Here is a 16305-nt window from a genome sequence, read left to right on the forward strand (position 1 = left end):
CGTATCCGAACGCGATCTTCATACGAGACTCAATTTTGGTCACGCGCAAGGTCTCCAAAACGGCGTCGAGTAGTTTTAAAAACAGTTTTCGACTTAAAAAAGGAAATTACAATTCAAACGCTACTTGAATACATAAGTAAAGCGGCTCAAGAAGATGGCGTGGAGTAGTCTCACTTCAAGCGACCTCATGCATAACTAAACAGTATGCCTAATCACTGATGTAGTGCTTTGTGAAATAACGAGACACCCTGACAGCGAGTTCACCCATCAGATTGTTTAACTCAAAGATTGAGGTGAAGAATGATACAATGGTACTTTGATTTCGGGGGTACAGTATTATGTAAAATTGCTAGAGTTTAATTGATCATATTATATTGGTAGACCGGTTGATAAATTGATATTCACGGTCAGAAGGTTGTTATCCGGGCGACAATTAAAAATTATAATTTCTTATTTCAAGTGCTTAATAAAGTAAAACGAAACCATGTGATTATGTCGTGACAATAGCCTAAGACGAGGCGAGAAACTCATGCATGTAAATGTAACTAAGTTATTTGGTAGCGTTTTTCTACAGAATACGAGAGACTAGCGCAGCTGGAAGGCAAAAATTCAAAACAAGAAACAACAAAACAAAAAAATAACAAAAGACGTAAGGATGCTTTGGTGACTGTTTCAGGACCATGTAAACAAATCGATCACAACACAGTTGACCTTGCGGTACAATGAATATCTTTGCATGCTAATACTGCTAATACACACGAAAGAAAAATTTAGACTATTGTTTGAAACTTTAATTTATGACGGTGTATTCCGGGGCATTTAAACTGTTCTGTCGAGGCGAAATATTCGACAATTGTACATGTTTCCGTTTGAAATAGTAGAAACAGTATTCTACCCCTGAAAAAATTCTTCTAAAAATCTCCTCTAGCGGCTCAGATCTTTGACATGCAGACTGTGCGAAGACCCGTGAACAACTTCTGCCTGCCATGAAATTAATTAACGGTCTTATGCGCCTACTGCCCGGGGGGGGGGGGTACTTTGGGAATTTCTGGGTAAGGATGTGAATTTTGAATTTTGCTACCCTATACTAGAGTAAACTCCCCAAATCCCCCCATCTATCGACACTGTAGAGGCTTATTTGCGTAAATTTAAACTAACCGATTTTTTTTTTATATATATTTTTGAGTGGCAATTCCTGGTTTCCTTAGTCTAGATAAAATCTTCAACCAACTGGTCAGTTTCGCAAAAAATGATACCCTATTCTAGACCCAAACGCTCTGATTTATATACCTTATCCTAGAGTAAACTGCTTGAAAACCATACCCTTCACAGTGGCACATACCTATAAAGCCCATATATGACAGTGCCCCCTTCCTCCCGGGGGGGGGGGGGGGGCTACTGGCGCCTCGAGAACTGATGATAAAATTAATTAAGTGATCTTTGCAATACTACATGCAGCTATTAGTTTTAATGTCAGACAGACTCTCAGCCTGTTCTAACAAAAAGCTCAAGTACGTTTCTTTGTTGCAGTTGTCTGGTGATGTGTACTTCAAGAACATACAGGCTGCATGATATGAACACCAATCCAATATTCCTAATTTCATGATAGATAAATTTTGCCAAGCCTAAAAGAGGAGCTCCCATAAAATAATAAACATTTACTTGACACAATAACGTTCAAAGAAATTCATCAATCAGCATTTCACCATGCCACACCAAATAAATTGAACAAAACGATTAAATCTACATAAACACAATATGTTTATTTTTACACCTCGAGGATCAAATGGCAAATCCCGTCTCAACGAGGGATGGGAAAATAGAAAAAATGTTAAAGAAAATTCGTTTAAAGATTGATTATCGTACAAGGTAAATCCAAGAAATATGTTTAGAAGCCAAAGTCCAAATTTTCAAAGACGGGCTGTCATCAAATTTAATAATTATTCATGCTATTGCGTAATTTGAATATTATTTTCGCCGACGGCTTTGCAGTCATTTATTCGCCAGTAGTCTTTTACATAAAGCCATTAATGTTTATTGCTCGTGATATTACAGCCCATTTAGCTGGGGAAATATAGGAAAATCGGTATAGGTTTTGTGGGTGTCACATATGCATGTTTCGCGGTGCACCAGTCTCTTTTTCTCCGCCATCATATAAGCCCGTTCTGTATGCAGATGTGAAACGCGCGCATAAAACCTTAACATTAACATTGAACGGACGAACATAGCGATGGCAAAGCTTAATATTTTGTTTCGATAGCTTGACAAAAGTCCGATATTGAGTGTTGCTTAGTTACAGAGTGCAATGCTGATTACTGTTAAGTTAGATGCTGAGTTATAAAGTCCGATGTTGATTATTGTAAACTTGGATGTTGAAGTTTGAGCTGATTACCGTAAAGTTGGATTTTGAGTTATTTATTAAAGTCCAATGTTGATTACTGTTAAGTTCTATGTTGAGTTAACAAAAAATCCTAAAATCCAAATTTTGCGGAATTCCTGGCGTTTTTGAGCTTGCTGTGCATAGATTTCCCAAATTCATCACGCACCAAGGGACTCATCTTTTGAAAAATTTGGTTACGTGATTAACCCATTGACTCCCGAAGGTTTTTTTTTTTTTTTTTTTTTGCCAAAAACGCATTTTTTGGACATTTTGGAGATTTTCAGGCTCGATATGGGCCAAATTAGCTCCAATCTACTCAAAAAGGCATTTGCAACATGACAGGATGCCTTTCTTTCCACTAGCGCCGCGTTTTACGTCAGTTTTGCTCAGGCATCCGCAGAAATCAAAATTTTAAGAAAGTGACCTACGTCTTTAGGTTCTTCGTTTTTATTTTATTTTATTTTATTTTTCGCCTTTCCTTTTTCTCCTTTTTTTTAATCTTTTCTTTTTTTTATTTTTGCTGCAGTGATTGACTTTTTACTGTGCTTGCTTCCAATTCAAAACATTCTGAGAAAGCATCATCGAGACGGGCAATTTTTACCATGGAGTAGCCACGTGTAGTCGCAGGAAATTTTGCTCTGAGTTTCAATCAGATTTCTGAGCATTTTCGTGCATGTTTCAGGCTCCATTGAGCCGATCACTCTGATCTGGGTATCATTGGAAAGATATTTTCCTCCTGCAAAAGTTGAGTATAGATGATATCAATTTTGGTCAAAGATGATGACGTAAGAAGTGGAACACAGGCCAAGGCTCGTCATGGCTGGTTACGGGCGGCACGGGAGTCGAAGGGTTAAAAAGACCGATGTTGATTTCTGCAAAGTATATTAGATTAGGTGTTGAGTTATGAAGTCCGATGTTGATCACAGACCACTGTAAAGTTGGATGTTGAGTCATCAATTAAAGTCCGATGTTGTTTACGTATACTTTATGAGTTACTAAAAGTGAAACGTTGAGTAATAAAGTCCAATGTTGTTTACTGTAAAGTTAAACGTTGAGTAACGAAGTCCGATGTTGATATCTGTTGAGGTAATCAGATTAGGTGTTGAGTTTTGAAGTCCGATGTTGATTTAGGCGTCGAGTTACATGTAATAAAATTTGGGAGCGCAAGGTAGAGCGCTAAATCGAATCATTACGGTTTTGGACGTTTTCGATCTCGAAACCGTGTCAAGTAACCTTTGTATCAAAGATTGAACCGGAGTTTTACTTGAAACCGGACATTCACCCGAAACTTTCCGCTGCTATCGGCAAACATTTCACCGCAGTTGGATGATCTCCTATGTCAAATACATGATGTAAATTCTCGGTTGAAACTCTGCATTTGGATTTTTTTTTTTCGCAATAAATTTAAGATTTACACCTACAGATGCAGCGAAAACCGTTACAAGATGCCTCATTCGCCGTCTTCTTTTTAAAACTTCTTTGGCAGTTCCGCTGAACGAACACTGAACGAAGATATACTTCTCACGGCATATGTTTTTGCCTGGCTACTTGAAGAGTAGAGTAGAGCAATTTTATTCAGGATATATCCCAGGGTTATTGACAACAGGCGATAATGAGAGGACGTCAAGATGAGAAATCCTACACCGAAAACTCTTGGGCTTAGGCGGTAGTCCCTCCTTTCGCGCGATCCTCGCCTCCAGGATTTCGCGCGGCCATTTTTTTTCTCGCGGTTTTCTTTCGCGTCACGCACGAGAGGGGTTGGTTCATCAGTTTTTGAGCCCTTGTCTTGCATACTGCGGCTGCGCCCGCAGTACAAGCGGTAATCAAAACCGAGCTGTCCTACCGAAACGACACGACAACAGTCCTTTTCATCGCAGCTAATTAACAAAGGCAAAGACAATGTTACAGTTGCTTCGGCCTCTTGTCATAGTTAAACTGAGAATTCCGGGTTAAATTTGACGAGGAACAGCATATCTTTTTTTTTTTTTTCCTCAGAATAGCACAACTAATACCTCACCTGACGACACTCGACGAACTAAGAGCGAGTTGCCGGTGATAGGGCTGTCCACAAGTTGCTCCAATTTTCTCAAAAAGTTGCTCCAATTTTCTCAAAAAGTTGCTCAAAAGTTGCTCCAAAACTCTAATAAGTTGCTCAAAAGTTGCCCCAAAATCCAAAAGTTGCTCAAACGTTGCCGAGCAACTTATGGACAGCCTTAGCCGGTGACCCAGTTTTGGAGCGCAATTAGAAGCTTGGAAACACAAAATGTTTCATATTTTCCACTTCTTGCAATCTAATATAGTTTTAATTGTACATTCTTTTCGTGAGTATTTAAAGCCATTTCCAGCGAGAAAAGTTGCCCGATTTCAATGCCTTTTCTGCTAACATATATTGACGTTAGGACAGTAAAGTTTTTCCCACCTGCTAAATCCTGATCCTAATTCTTGTTTTAGTTTTTAATCTTAGTTAGCTTACCGCATAGGTTTTTGTCCTTTTTATTGTATTTTAGATTTTAATGTATTTTAAAGGTTTAACATTTATTTTTTCAGAGGACCCTCCTGAAAACCACCTTATGGTGATTGGAGGCTTCCTCTTAAAATATTATGTATTATTATTATTATTATTATTATTATTATTATTATTGCTATTATTATTGGTCATTACAACTCTCATTCGCGCCAGCCGTATACAAAGGTGGTGGGTTGTTCAATTTTCAGCTACCCATGGGGCTGGGTCATCCTGTTTTATAACAAGAATTGGCACACATTTGACACAACGACAACAGAGGTAAAGGTCCGGTAATACGGGCAACATTTTTCTTCAACTTGTCTCGCAACATTGTTGCATTGCAAGTTGAAACACATTGTTGCGCGTTTTACCACGTTTGTAAGCAACTTGTCTCGCAACAAAATACAGTGTTGCAAGTTGAGGCAATATGTTGCGCAAAGTAGACTCAAGTTCTACTTTCCGCAACAAATTTTAGTTTTGCTTCTCGTATTGCCACTGAAGCTACAACTTGTCTCGCAACAAATTTGAATTCAGCGCTTGTGATTGGCCGTCGCGGAGCGCGGCAAATTAAAAAAAAAACATGGCGAACGGTGAAGGCGAGCCTGAATTCGAAGTAGACCAGTAACTCTCGGAAAGTCATAAATTTGTCCTGTACAAAGACCTCGGGGGCTATCAGAGTCTTTGGGACACCTCGTTTGTCCCTTCAAAAGAAATAGGAAAAAAGACAAAAGGCTTGGAAGAACTGTCGCAAAAATACAAGTTTTCGCCTAGCTACCTGAAACGACACTAAGCTTCATACTGAGAGAACTTCTCTGGCACGGAAAATTAAGAAGAAAATGACGGCCAGAAGTCGAAGTGCAACTTCGTCGAAATGTTAAATTATGTTTAAAAAAAGGCGCCATCTTTATTTTATACACGATTAAGCAATTATACCTGTAGAATTCTGCAGACTTGCAACACTGTATTTTGCTGCGAGACAAGTTGGTCACAAACGTGGTAATACGCGCAACAATGTGTTTAAACCTGCCATGCAACAGTGTTGCGAGACAAGTTGAAGGAAAATGTTGCCCGTATTACCGGACCTTAACTCTTTAAAGTTGCAAAGGACGAAAACGTTTCGAGCCGTGGATGAAAAAGTACACTTGGCTGTCGTGGACATTGTCTATTCTGAGAAGCGGTAAGTTTTCCTGGAGCGTAGCGCTCGAGGAAAACTGTGAGCTTTAAGGAACAGATAATTATTATCCTTCAAACATTTGTCGCAACACGCGCAGTTTTGAATATTGAGGAATATCACTTGGTAATTCCTCAGTTTTAGCTGGGGCATATTCAGTCAAGTGACGCGTTCAGACCAATCGCATGAGAGCGAAAATGTTTGATGGATTATAAAGACACTTATATTCGCTGCTGTTTTTGCAAATGTCCCCTGCTTGGTTACGAATGACACAAAGGTCTAATGGAATTTGCTTGAATCAAAAAATAGCGAAGAAGAAAACCTCTGTTTTTACAATTAAGAACAGTTATCCGAGGAGAGCATGTAAACCCCTAAAGCAGTATCATCATAATAGTTCTTTTATTTCTAATACTTTTACCTTATTATCCTTACAAGGACACAGTAATCATTTCAGTCGCATTGATCTAACGGCAAAATGGAGTTCAGAGTACATAAAGCCAGCTTGCCGCTTGCATGTTTGCGGCGTCTTCAGGAATTAGAGAATCTTAAATCTTCCTTCTAAGGCAACGAAAACATAACAAACAGGGGGAATACATGCTCTAGTACTTTGGTAGTTTTAGTTTTGATTAATTAAAAAAAAACAAACAACAACAATAAAATGTAAATGCCAGGAACCCTTACCAAAGTGCTGGGTAACTTGCATCGACATTTACTCCTGCACAAGATGATGACTCTTGCAATTTATTTTAGTTTTCTACCTATGTTCTTCTTATTCTGTAGTTATATTCGTCTAGTGCTATTCAAATTGTTCTTTTCCCTTAATGTTTTCTACAATCTTTTATAAAACCTTCGACGCTAACGCTAGTTACGTACAAAACATAAAGCTAATTTATTTTATTATATCTCTTAGTTACTACGCGCTTTGTGATTGGTCAATTCTACTGTATTCTACTGTACGACCCACTAAAATTTAAAGCTGTTTTTGTGGCAAAAATGTTTCGTGATTTATCGCCAAGTGTTGTCAACTTTTATAGCAAGTGAAAGTTTAATGCTTTCTTCTACTTAAATTGTGTATTTAAATATGCTGACGACTTAACTACTTAACAACGATTTCAAATTGATTCGTTTTAATTTCGACGCGCGTCAGAAATTTGAAGCCGTTAGACGTGAATAGAAATCGCTCTCGGACCCCTCAGACACACAGTAGAGATATAATAACTATCTGACCTTACTAACAGTGTCTTTTCTGTCCGTACTGTAAGTTATACGGTTTTTTCCCTTCGATGTATGGCCCGTACGTTTCGCGCTCGGCCATAAATCGAGGCGAAGAAAACTCGGTCCATAAATCACAGTACGGACCTCGAGCTTGGTTAGTAAGAGGTATATATTTCTTACACTAATAGTATCCAATTACCTACAATTTATATCGGCTTAAACGATACTTTGCAAAGTAATAGTTCTACGAGATATAAATAGTGTAAACTACTTAATTCACGAACACATTTCCTCCAGCCCTTTCTCATGTCTCTCTTTGACAGTTATTTGTCTCTCAATGGTGTCCGGTTTGAAAGAGGCTGTTGCCGTCCTCACAAAAACTACGCTTAGAAGCACTAAATAGTTCTGTTTTAACAGCGCACTTGATTACTGTAATGATCGTCTCTACAACAAAATTCTCGATTGTATTGGTTGTCCGCGCGTCTATTTGTCACGTAATCTACGCGCGATCAAGTAGGTGTTACAACTTTTTGTAATTGAATACCTACACCATTCGCACGCCCATTGCGTGAGCTTTAATGGCTTCAGTGTAAATGTTCTTTAAAGTTTTAAAAAAATTATGAAAAATACTACTGACTTTTTCGCTTTTTTATCTCGAAATTTGTTATTGATGCGATAAATTAGTAATTGTACCTCGTGTCGTACAACACAGAGAGTAATGGTGCTCGTAATTTCAAATCGGCCTCACGCTCCGCGCTCGTCCGATGCACTCCCTGAATGGTACTCCACTCGGTCCAACTACTACTACTACTACTTTACACGAGCAAAACTGGAGGAGCTAGCCCGTGATTACCACACGGAACACTTGAAACGAGGGTTCATTTTACTCCCACGCTTACAACTGTACGCGTCTGCAAATTTCTTAAAGTTGGATAGCGGACCAAGCACCCTGCGAAAAAATGGAAGGAAAGTAAACGAATGAGATCTGCACCAAAAAAAGAAAAAAAAAACTAAAAATATGAAGCCATCATAACGTAATGATGCATTTATAATCTCGAGGAGCTCGCCATGCGTGAGTCATTAGCAAGAATGAAGATTGTGATTACGGCAAACGGCAAAAACTACCGTTTGCCATAAACGCCAATCTTAAGCTCTCCAGTAACAATGCCGTTGGTACACGGTTTGGCCTCTCAGATTACAAGTTAGGCAAATTATAGAAGGTAATCAAATGAAAACCTCGGAATTGCAAAATTGCCATCAGATGGCAACGTTTGGCGCGAAATTTCTCAGGACAATAAACAAGTCAAACACCCACGATTGTAAGTGTAATTTGTCACCTTTGATATTAAAAGGTAACCGACTGTTATACTCGTGAAATTAAGAAATGCTTTCACTCACGTTTCATCAAAATTTTGACAAAACGCGCGTATTTGGGGACTTTTGTTTCCTCGCAAAAACACTCTACGTGGATCGTAAAAAAAATTTGAACACCTTCGCCGTTGCCATGTCAACAAAATACAGTATCAAAACACACATGCTGAGGTCTCTGTAAGTGTTATTATGGGAATCATGGACTGTTACAAAGGGTTTCAAAATTTAATATACCGCCATTTTGACATGTTTTCATTGACTGGTTCTGTATGTAAATCTAAAACGCAAGCTGCAAGGAATATTTGAAGACTTTGAACTGCTCTTTGTGGAGCTTCTTTGCATGGGATTCTATCAAACGCAATTCGGTGTACAATAGCTTGCCAATAGTAACATAACTGGGCTAAGATTTGCAATTGAAATATTCATACCTGTATTTTGGGTACGAATGTACGTCAGTCTTCAACTGGTAAAGAGCAGCTTGCTTCTTGTAGACACTACACCATGGCTAACATTAGAGAAACAGTGTCATGTTATAAATGACAATAAAGTCAATACTCCCTGCGTAACGACTTTTACATCTCAATGAACAATTGTTAGTTATATTTTTTCAGAGAATTGTGAAATTAGTAACCGTTTGAATGGGAGTGCTATTAACGATTTACACTACAAGTGATAATCAAAATTGCAGGAGCCATTATCACGTTATCAGTGTAACGTTAATTTGCGCTGCAGTGCAAAGCAAAAAAAAAATATCGAAAACTTGGCCTGCTTTCAACCAGCCACAATGAAGTTATTTTCTCTGTCAAATGATAAAGCTTGTTTCTGTACCCTCACCAGCCTAGATTTTCTCAGTTCAAAGCTGTGAAATGCAGCAGCTAAGTTATTGGGTTAAACGACCATTTAGTAATTGCAGTTTATTCAAATTGGTCGATTATAATATAGTCATTATATTAAGAAAAAAGAACCGCTGAAAGATCTATTTGGACCCAAACAATGATGTGACAAAGATACGCTAACCCTGTGATCATACTGTCTAACATAAAACATGGCTAAAAGAAAGTTTAGAACATTTTTTCCCTCATTTTCAAGTGTTAATACTAGTAACACTAATACGCAGTTATAAAACAAAGCGTGCTCAGTAACCCACCGTAGCAAATCCAATGAAGAAAAGTTGATCCACACTCAAATCCAGGTTAGGTAACCGCCCCTCTTTTTTGTTGTCGTCGACCCAAGACTGATATGCCTAAATACAGAGGTTTGATAAAGATAAAAAGTTAATAAATATGAGAAGTTCAATGCCTTACAAACTTGTAGAACACGCTGTTATGACGCAACATTTCAAGCCAAGGAATATTTAAGATGTGAGCCACAGAAATAAAATACAGATGAGCGTGATGAATAGGGATTCCTTAAAACTGTAAGTTATATTTAGTAGTTATAATATTTATTCTTTATTTAGAGCTGCACGGAACTCCTAAAGACATTTCCAAATACTGAACTTTCTTTTTCTAACCCTTTCCAAGAGGAGAAATAGAAGGACGTAGTAGGATACGTAAGAGTAGGGAAAGAAGAACTTAGCATCAGTAAATTCTCCCAATCTCAGCTGGGCAAATCTTAACTGAGACCAAAAAGATCCTCTACCCACGATTTAGACCTGTAATCAAGTTTACAACCATTTACTGTGTTCTTCAAATCTGTTGAATCACGACGGAGATCTGAATAAGCGGTGGCTTACATCATATGCAAGCTTTATCCCTCCATTATCTGCTATGTTTTCATTTAAAGTTTGTTGGCCATTTATCTGCAAGAAAAAAAAAAAAAAAAAAAACACAAGACATATTTCTACGTTTTTGACTTTGAATGTTCAAGGATCCTGAAAGTTGCGACCATTCAAATGAGAGGTCCTGCGAACTACCTTCGTGCTCTAACTTTTGCGACTCTGGTGTTCACACAATGTTCAGAAAAAAAATGCAAAAGAATCATTGTCTTTCACAGTTGTATTTATTACACCACCAAAACAAATGCTTTACTTAAACTAAAATCCAACAGGGGTCTGTTATTCTCCACTGTTTATTATGTCTGTGAAGCTTGTGTTTGTGTTTGTGTTTTGTTTCGGTTTTCTTTCTTCTTTTTTTATGCTTTTAAGGTCGTTTATTCCTGAGGGTTAGGACTATTAAAAGCCCTTTCCCTCAAAAATCCAAGAAGGGTCTTTTATTCTCCACTGTTTCTTTGATCTATGTTTTTGGCTTTTTTGTTGTTGTTGTTGTTGTTGCTGTTGTTGTTGTTGTTTTTCCATCTTCTTTTTTTTTATGGTTGAAGGTCGCTTCTTCCTGAGGGTAAGCAACATTAACTACGATAACTTCCCAAGCAAAAACCGGAGGTAGCAATATTAAGCCGACCTCTAAACTTTTCGTATCGTTAACATCGTATGAATTAAAGCTAGTTTTATGACTTTGTTTTTGTTTGTTTGTTTGTTTTTGTTTTGTTTTGTTTTTATGACTGTTTCCACAAGGCGCGCAAGATCGTTCTGATTTCAAGTCTGTGGATGCCGTGTACGTGTTCCATCAGCTAGTTAACGGGTACAAAATAAAGTTTTGTACTGCTTTCTACAGGAATGCGGTTTTTGTCACACTTACATACTCTCCAAACACTTCGTAGCTGTTGTATTGATTAACCAGGCAATAAGCTTTTGTCTTGAAATTCTGCTCCGAACTATCAGACCACCAATCTTTCGCATTACCATTTGCATCAAACGTTCGTCCTAAAAACGCAAGTTCATCATTAACGGATGTTGAGCCGCACTTTGACGTCATACTACGGTCGGCGTATCTTGACTTATAATCCATCAAATAATTTCGCTCGCACGCGATTGGGCTGAACGCTTTACGTGACTGAATAGGCCCCCGCTAAAAGTGGGGAATATCCGAGTGATATTCCCCAGTTTTCAAAACTGCGCGTGTTGCGAAAAATATTCTAAGGATAAGAAACACAATAGCCTCCATTTGACTTTGAAACTATGCGCGGATATTATTTTGTCTTAAGACATTATCTTTTCCTCGAAGCGTCGCTCCCGGAAAACTGTTCGCCTCTCAGAACAGATAACGTCTGCGGATAAATATATGGGTATATTTTCGCGCCAAATGGAGGCTGTTGTTTATCTATTTAGCCTTACGTTTTTAGGTTTGACGTTGTTAATGGGTCACTGTCTTCTCTGGTCTTATGGCGTGGCAGAGGTTAAGAAAAAACCTTCCGGCCTGAACTGAGAACAGTCACTGGCTCATACGTTTATTAAAATTCCAAAAATGCAACCAAATGGCGCATTGGGGTATGAAAATATAATACCACGTTAAAAGACCAACTCCGAATAGGGGGGTTTTAAACCGCACAATGTAGTCTATACAGGCTCATTTGATAGGAAGGCTAGTTACTTGGATAGGAAGAGGACAAATTAAGTAACAAAGTTGGGGATAGCAAGGGCTACAAATAAATACTACCTTGGCTGTCAAATCCGTCTGTAATTTCGTGACCAATGACCATTGCCAATGATCCATAGTTGAGATATCTGAAGAAACATTGCACATTGAACGTTATAGAGAAATCTTCAAACGCACAAGTCAAAGGGAATTTGTTCGTTTGCGCTCGCTAGTTTATCATAGAAACAACAAAAACGTGTCTGCAAATTTTGTATTTTGAAAGTGTTTTTCCTCCGAGAGCGATTTTTGTACGACTAGATTTTTTTAATCCTATTTCGAAAATGCTCTGTAACTTTCCACTGCAATTGAATATGGTAAAACGCAGACATGATTTTGTTTTAGCGCTTTCGATCCTGAAACTGAGGAGCAAATTAAATTCGCGAAAAACAAAATTCTCTGATGGTCCGAACTCTCGCATTTACAGCTCACGAAAAATTTGACAGTTTATTATATTTCAAAATTCTCGTTTTAGTTTGATAGCCAGCTCTATAAGCTTTAATTTGATACAGGGTTTTAGGTGTTTGGACGCGAGGAACTTCTACAGGTATACGGTGACCTTGAGACCTCCTGCCACGAAAAAAACGGACAGTTTGTTTTGAAATATAAAGACATTTGACATTTAACCAGCCAGAAAGAATAATTAATATATTTTCTTGCTTCCCACCCTTCTTCTTAGAATCCAGCGACAGGGTCCACCATTACTTACTTTGGGTAAAGTTTTCTGTAAAATGGAGATTGCAGGATTCCAGCCAAAAATACTGCGAAGAAAAAGTAAATGCAAGACCAACAATTATATTGATAAAGTAAGTTCCGCTGTAGTACATTATCTGGCAAAGCGATTTTTAAAGACGTAAGTCATGTCCAAAGCATTCATAGCAGCTTCTAAGAAACAAAGTGAAGCTGATTTTCGCAGGCCATTGGCTATACCCAGGACGTATACTCTCTGTGGAGGCACCTACACGGTATGATAAGATTGTCTAAAGCCGGGCCCCTTTTACACGGGTTCTTCTCGTTCAATGAAGAAAATAAACTTACCTATTCGGTTTTGCTGTGGACTGTAATATCCATTGACTTCCGCAGGACTTTCCATCCACCTAAGGAGGCCATTCAGAGATATATGTTATAATTAGCACGACCTGATGTTAGTCGTAAAAGCAGGAAATGCGTAGTACACACTCGATGCCTCAACTTCAAGTAATTCAGTTTATTGAGATAACTAATCTAAAGCAATCAGATTACAAGCCTAAGTTTCCTACAAGTGATAGTTAACGTTGGACATTTATTTGAAGAAAACTGAAATTTACAACATCGTTCCTTTTTCTATCAGAATCATGGAGTTATACAATTGTAAAACGTAAATTAGAAGGGTGAATCTAGGGATCAGGACTTTCTGGCGAACACGGTGGCCACATCAGTTTTCATTATTACTACATAGTCAATGCGCAGAGTAGCAGTTTGCGATAATTATTTGTTTTACTTCGGTTTGTTTTTAGGAAGGGACTCCCTAGTCGGCTTCATACTCTATTACTACTACTGCACGTTTACATCAAGAAACCTGACAGGGAACTCACGGTCGAAAAGTTTAGTATACTTGTCATCTCTGCACGAAATCATAAAATAAGAAAATGGCATGTCGCTTAGCAACGTCTCCGAGGAAGACTGCGGGCTCAAGATAACTACCTACCCCATCACTTCGTTGTCAGATATCAATGATATCAGAATCAGGTTCGCCACGTACGACTAACGGATCCAAAAACATTTTCGCCATGAAACGTGGTTCAGTAATTAAATCCCAAAGCACATCACACTTACAAGTCTTTGTTGACCGGCTGGTCAAGCATTACAAAATTCTTTTGTATAATCATCTTGTTCATTGCCACTTCGTTTGCAAAATAGTCGTTCCTTGCAACCAGCTGAGAAAACAAAAATCATTAAGTCGACATTTAAACCAAGTGATAAGTTTTACAAAAGCAGGCTAAACTGGTTCGGTCTGTAACGAGCTCACAGTGGTCATAACTAAATAAAATATGAGCAAATAAAGCTGATAAGTACAACTTGTGGGTGAATAAAAGTAGCTGAGTTGTGTTTCACTCCCATGAGAGAAGGAAACTATTCAAGGCAAGTGCAACGGTCCAATAACAGCGAGAGCATGCAAATGAGGCTCAAACTGTTAACCGGGCATGAAGTGTACTGTTAAATAACACCTGGCATGGCGCTCAAACTGAAACTATCCAATTCTGCTCAAATCGGGCCTGCGAATAACCAATCACTTTCGAAAATTTTCATATAGTACGATCAAGGGTAAAAATTCATTGTTTAACGCTAAAGATATACATGATATTATTAAAGTAGCTAACAACAGTTTCCAGAACTTTCCGAGATTAAGATTGTGATAAGTCAATATAACCACTCTTTTTCAGTTGATGCAACAATCCCGGTACCAAACAGCTTCCCAACGATTGCTGGAAACCCCGCTATCATCATCGTGGCACAAAGCTTACTATAGCAACAGTATGACCTGGTACAAACACCCTTAATTTTAGCTTTAACTGCTAATGAGCTCCATAACCCACATTTTTTACTCGAGATTCGATTAGCAGGATATGACACAACTTTTGGCAAAGTTTAAAACTTTTTCTGTACATGTGGTTCAGAGCCACCTTAAATTTTTGAAATGTCTGATCGAGCTGGTCATCCTTAGAGATGTCACATAAGCGAATATACAAAATAGTAATTACTTACCATTGAGTATTGCGCGTCAAGTTTGGTGTCATTTTTGATGTAAGGGGGATACCCGATATCTTCTTTGATTGCTTGGGCCTGGATTGGAATACGAGAGTAAAATTATCATATAAACTGAGAACGAAGATGACGACACAATATATAACATGGGTTTTTTTTCCCCCGAAAATTATTTATCCGAAACATGAAAAAAAGAATATACGGTGAAGATATGGACGATATAAGACTGACTGAGCTTACACTCAGTTTAAGCGTCAGCAATCAGTTAGGTATGAAACACAGCTGAATGCGGTTTCTCTTCAGAAACGCGCCGTGGTCCATGCCACTTCCGATGAGAAAATGACAAAAGAAGAGTTTAGGAAGACTTGTGTTAAGTGGATATTACAATTCTACATTGTCGTCCCATCATCAAATTAAACAAGCATCTACACTAAGCTCTGCAGGCTCTACCAAGATTGTTAAAACTGACTTAAAATAACATAGCCGGAGCGATCAAATGTTTACTGTATTGGGTAAGATGGTTCTAAGACGAGGCCAAGAAGGCCGAGAAAACAGTTTTCGACAGAGACACAAGGAAAAAAACTCAGATGAAACAAAAAAGATCTTCAAAAGGTTTTCATGCGCTTTTCTGTACCTTTTAAACCTGGTTTTCACTAAGACACAAGCACAAGCACTGACAAGAAAAACATAAAGGTAGTGAGGATGCCCATGAAACAAGTTCAAGCACAAGCAGAACATCTTCGTCTTCTTGTGCTTGGGAGAACGCGCTGCTGTAAGCATATATGTGCATAAACATGAGCCCGCCGTATTGTTTTACTGTATCTGGGAAGTATTGGACGGAAAATAGGGCAATTATCCATTCTGTGCATGCTTAAGGTGGCTCCATAGGGTAATCATTCATGGCGTTGCGCGCGCAAGTGCTATGTTTTGAATGCTGTTTTTGAATTCGCTTTCACACCCAGTCCTTTCAAACGTATTACATGTAATAACACATGATTAAATAGTGGTTTGCTATCATCTCTGTTAAAATTTTGGGTTTTAGTCTTGAATTATAAATGCCCAAACAACTGTGTTTTTTACTGTTTGTGTGGCTTTATTTGTGATTTTCTTGAATTTTCTTCCGTGAAATCTTCCAATTTTTTTACAACACATCGCTTCCAACGGAATACGAATTTAAAACACGAAAAAAGTAAGGTTTGTAAAGGCAGTTTTTTCGATTTTTCAAATTTATGTCTTTTACCGCTGCAAAAAATCTGGTCTTATAGATTTCCCTGAAAAACGAGCTCCGACTAAAGTAAAATATTTACTACCAATCTGCCAAATTTTACGAAATTTCACCGAAGGAAACGCGAGAAAATTCACTGTCAGTTTTGCTTTTTGTGCTCATGTTGACGTCAGAAAATATCCAAAAACACTGACTTTTTCCTTCGAGCGCGCGCAAAGTACT

The 16305-nt window shown here is 38.2% G+C and overlaps 1 protein-coding gene and 1 long non-coding RNA gene across 5 annotated transcripts in view; one reads left to right on the plus strand and one right to left on the minus strand.

Moving 5' to 3' along the window:
- The window catches only part of LOC145491557 (uncharacterized), a 214403-nt gene that overhangs the window by 59850 nt on the left and 138248 nt on the right, over positions 1 to 16305 (plus strand). The gene's annotated exons all lie outside the window — the stretch shown is intronic.
- The window catches only part of LOC145491501 (endothelin-converting enzyme homolog), a 34572-nt gene continuing 24706 nt past the window's right edge, over positions 6440 to 16305 (minus strand). For 2 of the 4 annotated variants that reach the window (XM_081470744.1, XM_081470743.1), the window contains exons 11-20: positions 14859 to 14936; positions 13929 to 14029; positions 13152 to 13210; positions 12823 to 12874; positions 12138 to 12205; positions 11280 to 11404; positions 10379 to 10444; positions 9791 to 9886; positions 9072 to 9148; positions 6440 to 8221 (exon numbers count right to left, since the gene is read on the minus strand). In XM_081470744.1, coding sequence (XP_081326870.1) covers positions 8122 to 8221; positions 9072 to 9148; positions 9791 to 9886; positions 10379 to 10444; positions 11280 to 11404; positions 12138 to 12205; positions 12823 to 12874; positions 13152 to 13210; positions 13929 to 14029; positions 14859 to 14936 — 822 coding nt within the window. In that variant the 3' untranslated portion in view covers positions 6440 to 8121. Of the gene's footprint in view, positions 8222 to 9071; positions 9149 to 9790; positions 9887 to 10378; positions 10445 to 11279; positions 11405 to 12137; positions 12206 to 12822; positions 12875 to 13151; positions 13211 to 13928; positions 14030 to 14858; positions 14937 to 16305 lie in introns of those variants that run through there. The other 2 variants (XM_081470745.1, XM_081470746.1) reach the window with 2 other exon arrangements.

This window comes from Orbicella franksi, chromosome 6 (genome assembly GCF_964199315.1).
Source record: "Orbicella franksi chromosome 6, jaOrbFran1.1, whole genome shotgun sequence".
In the NCBI taxonomy this organism is placed as follows: Eukaryota; Metazoa; Cnidaria; class Anthozoa; order Scleractinia; family Merulinidae; genus Orbicella; species Orbicella franksi.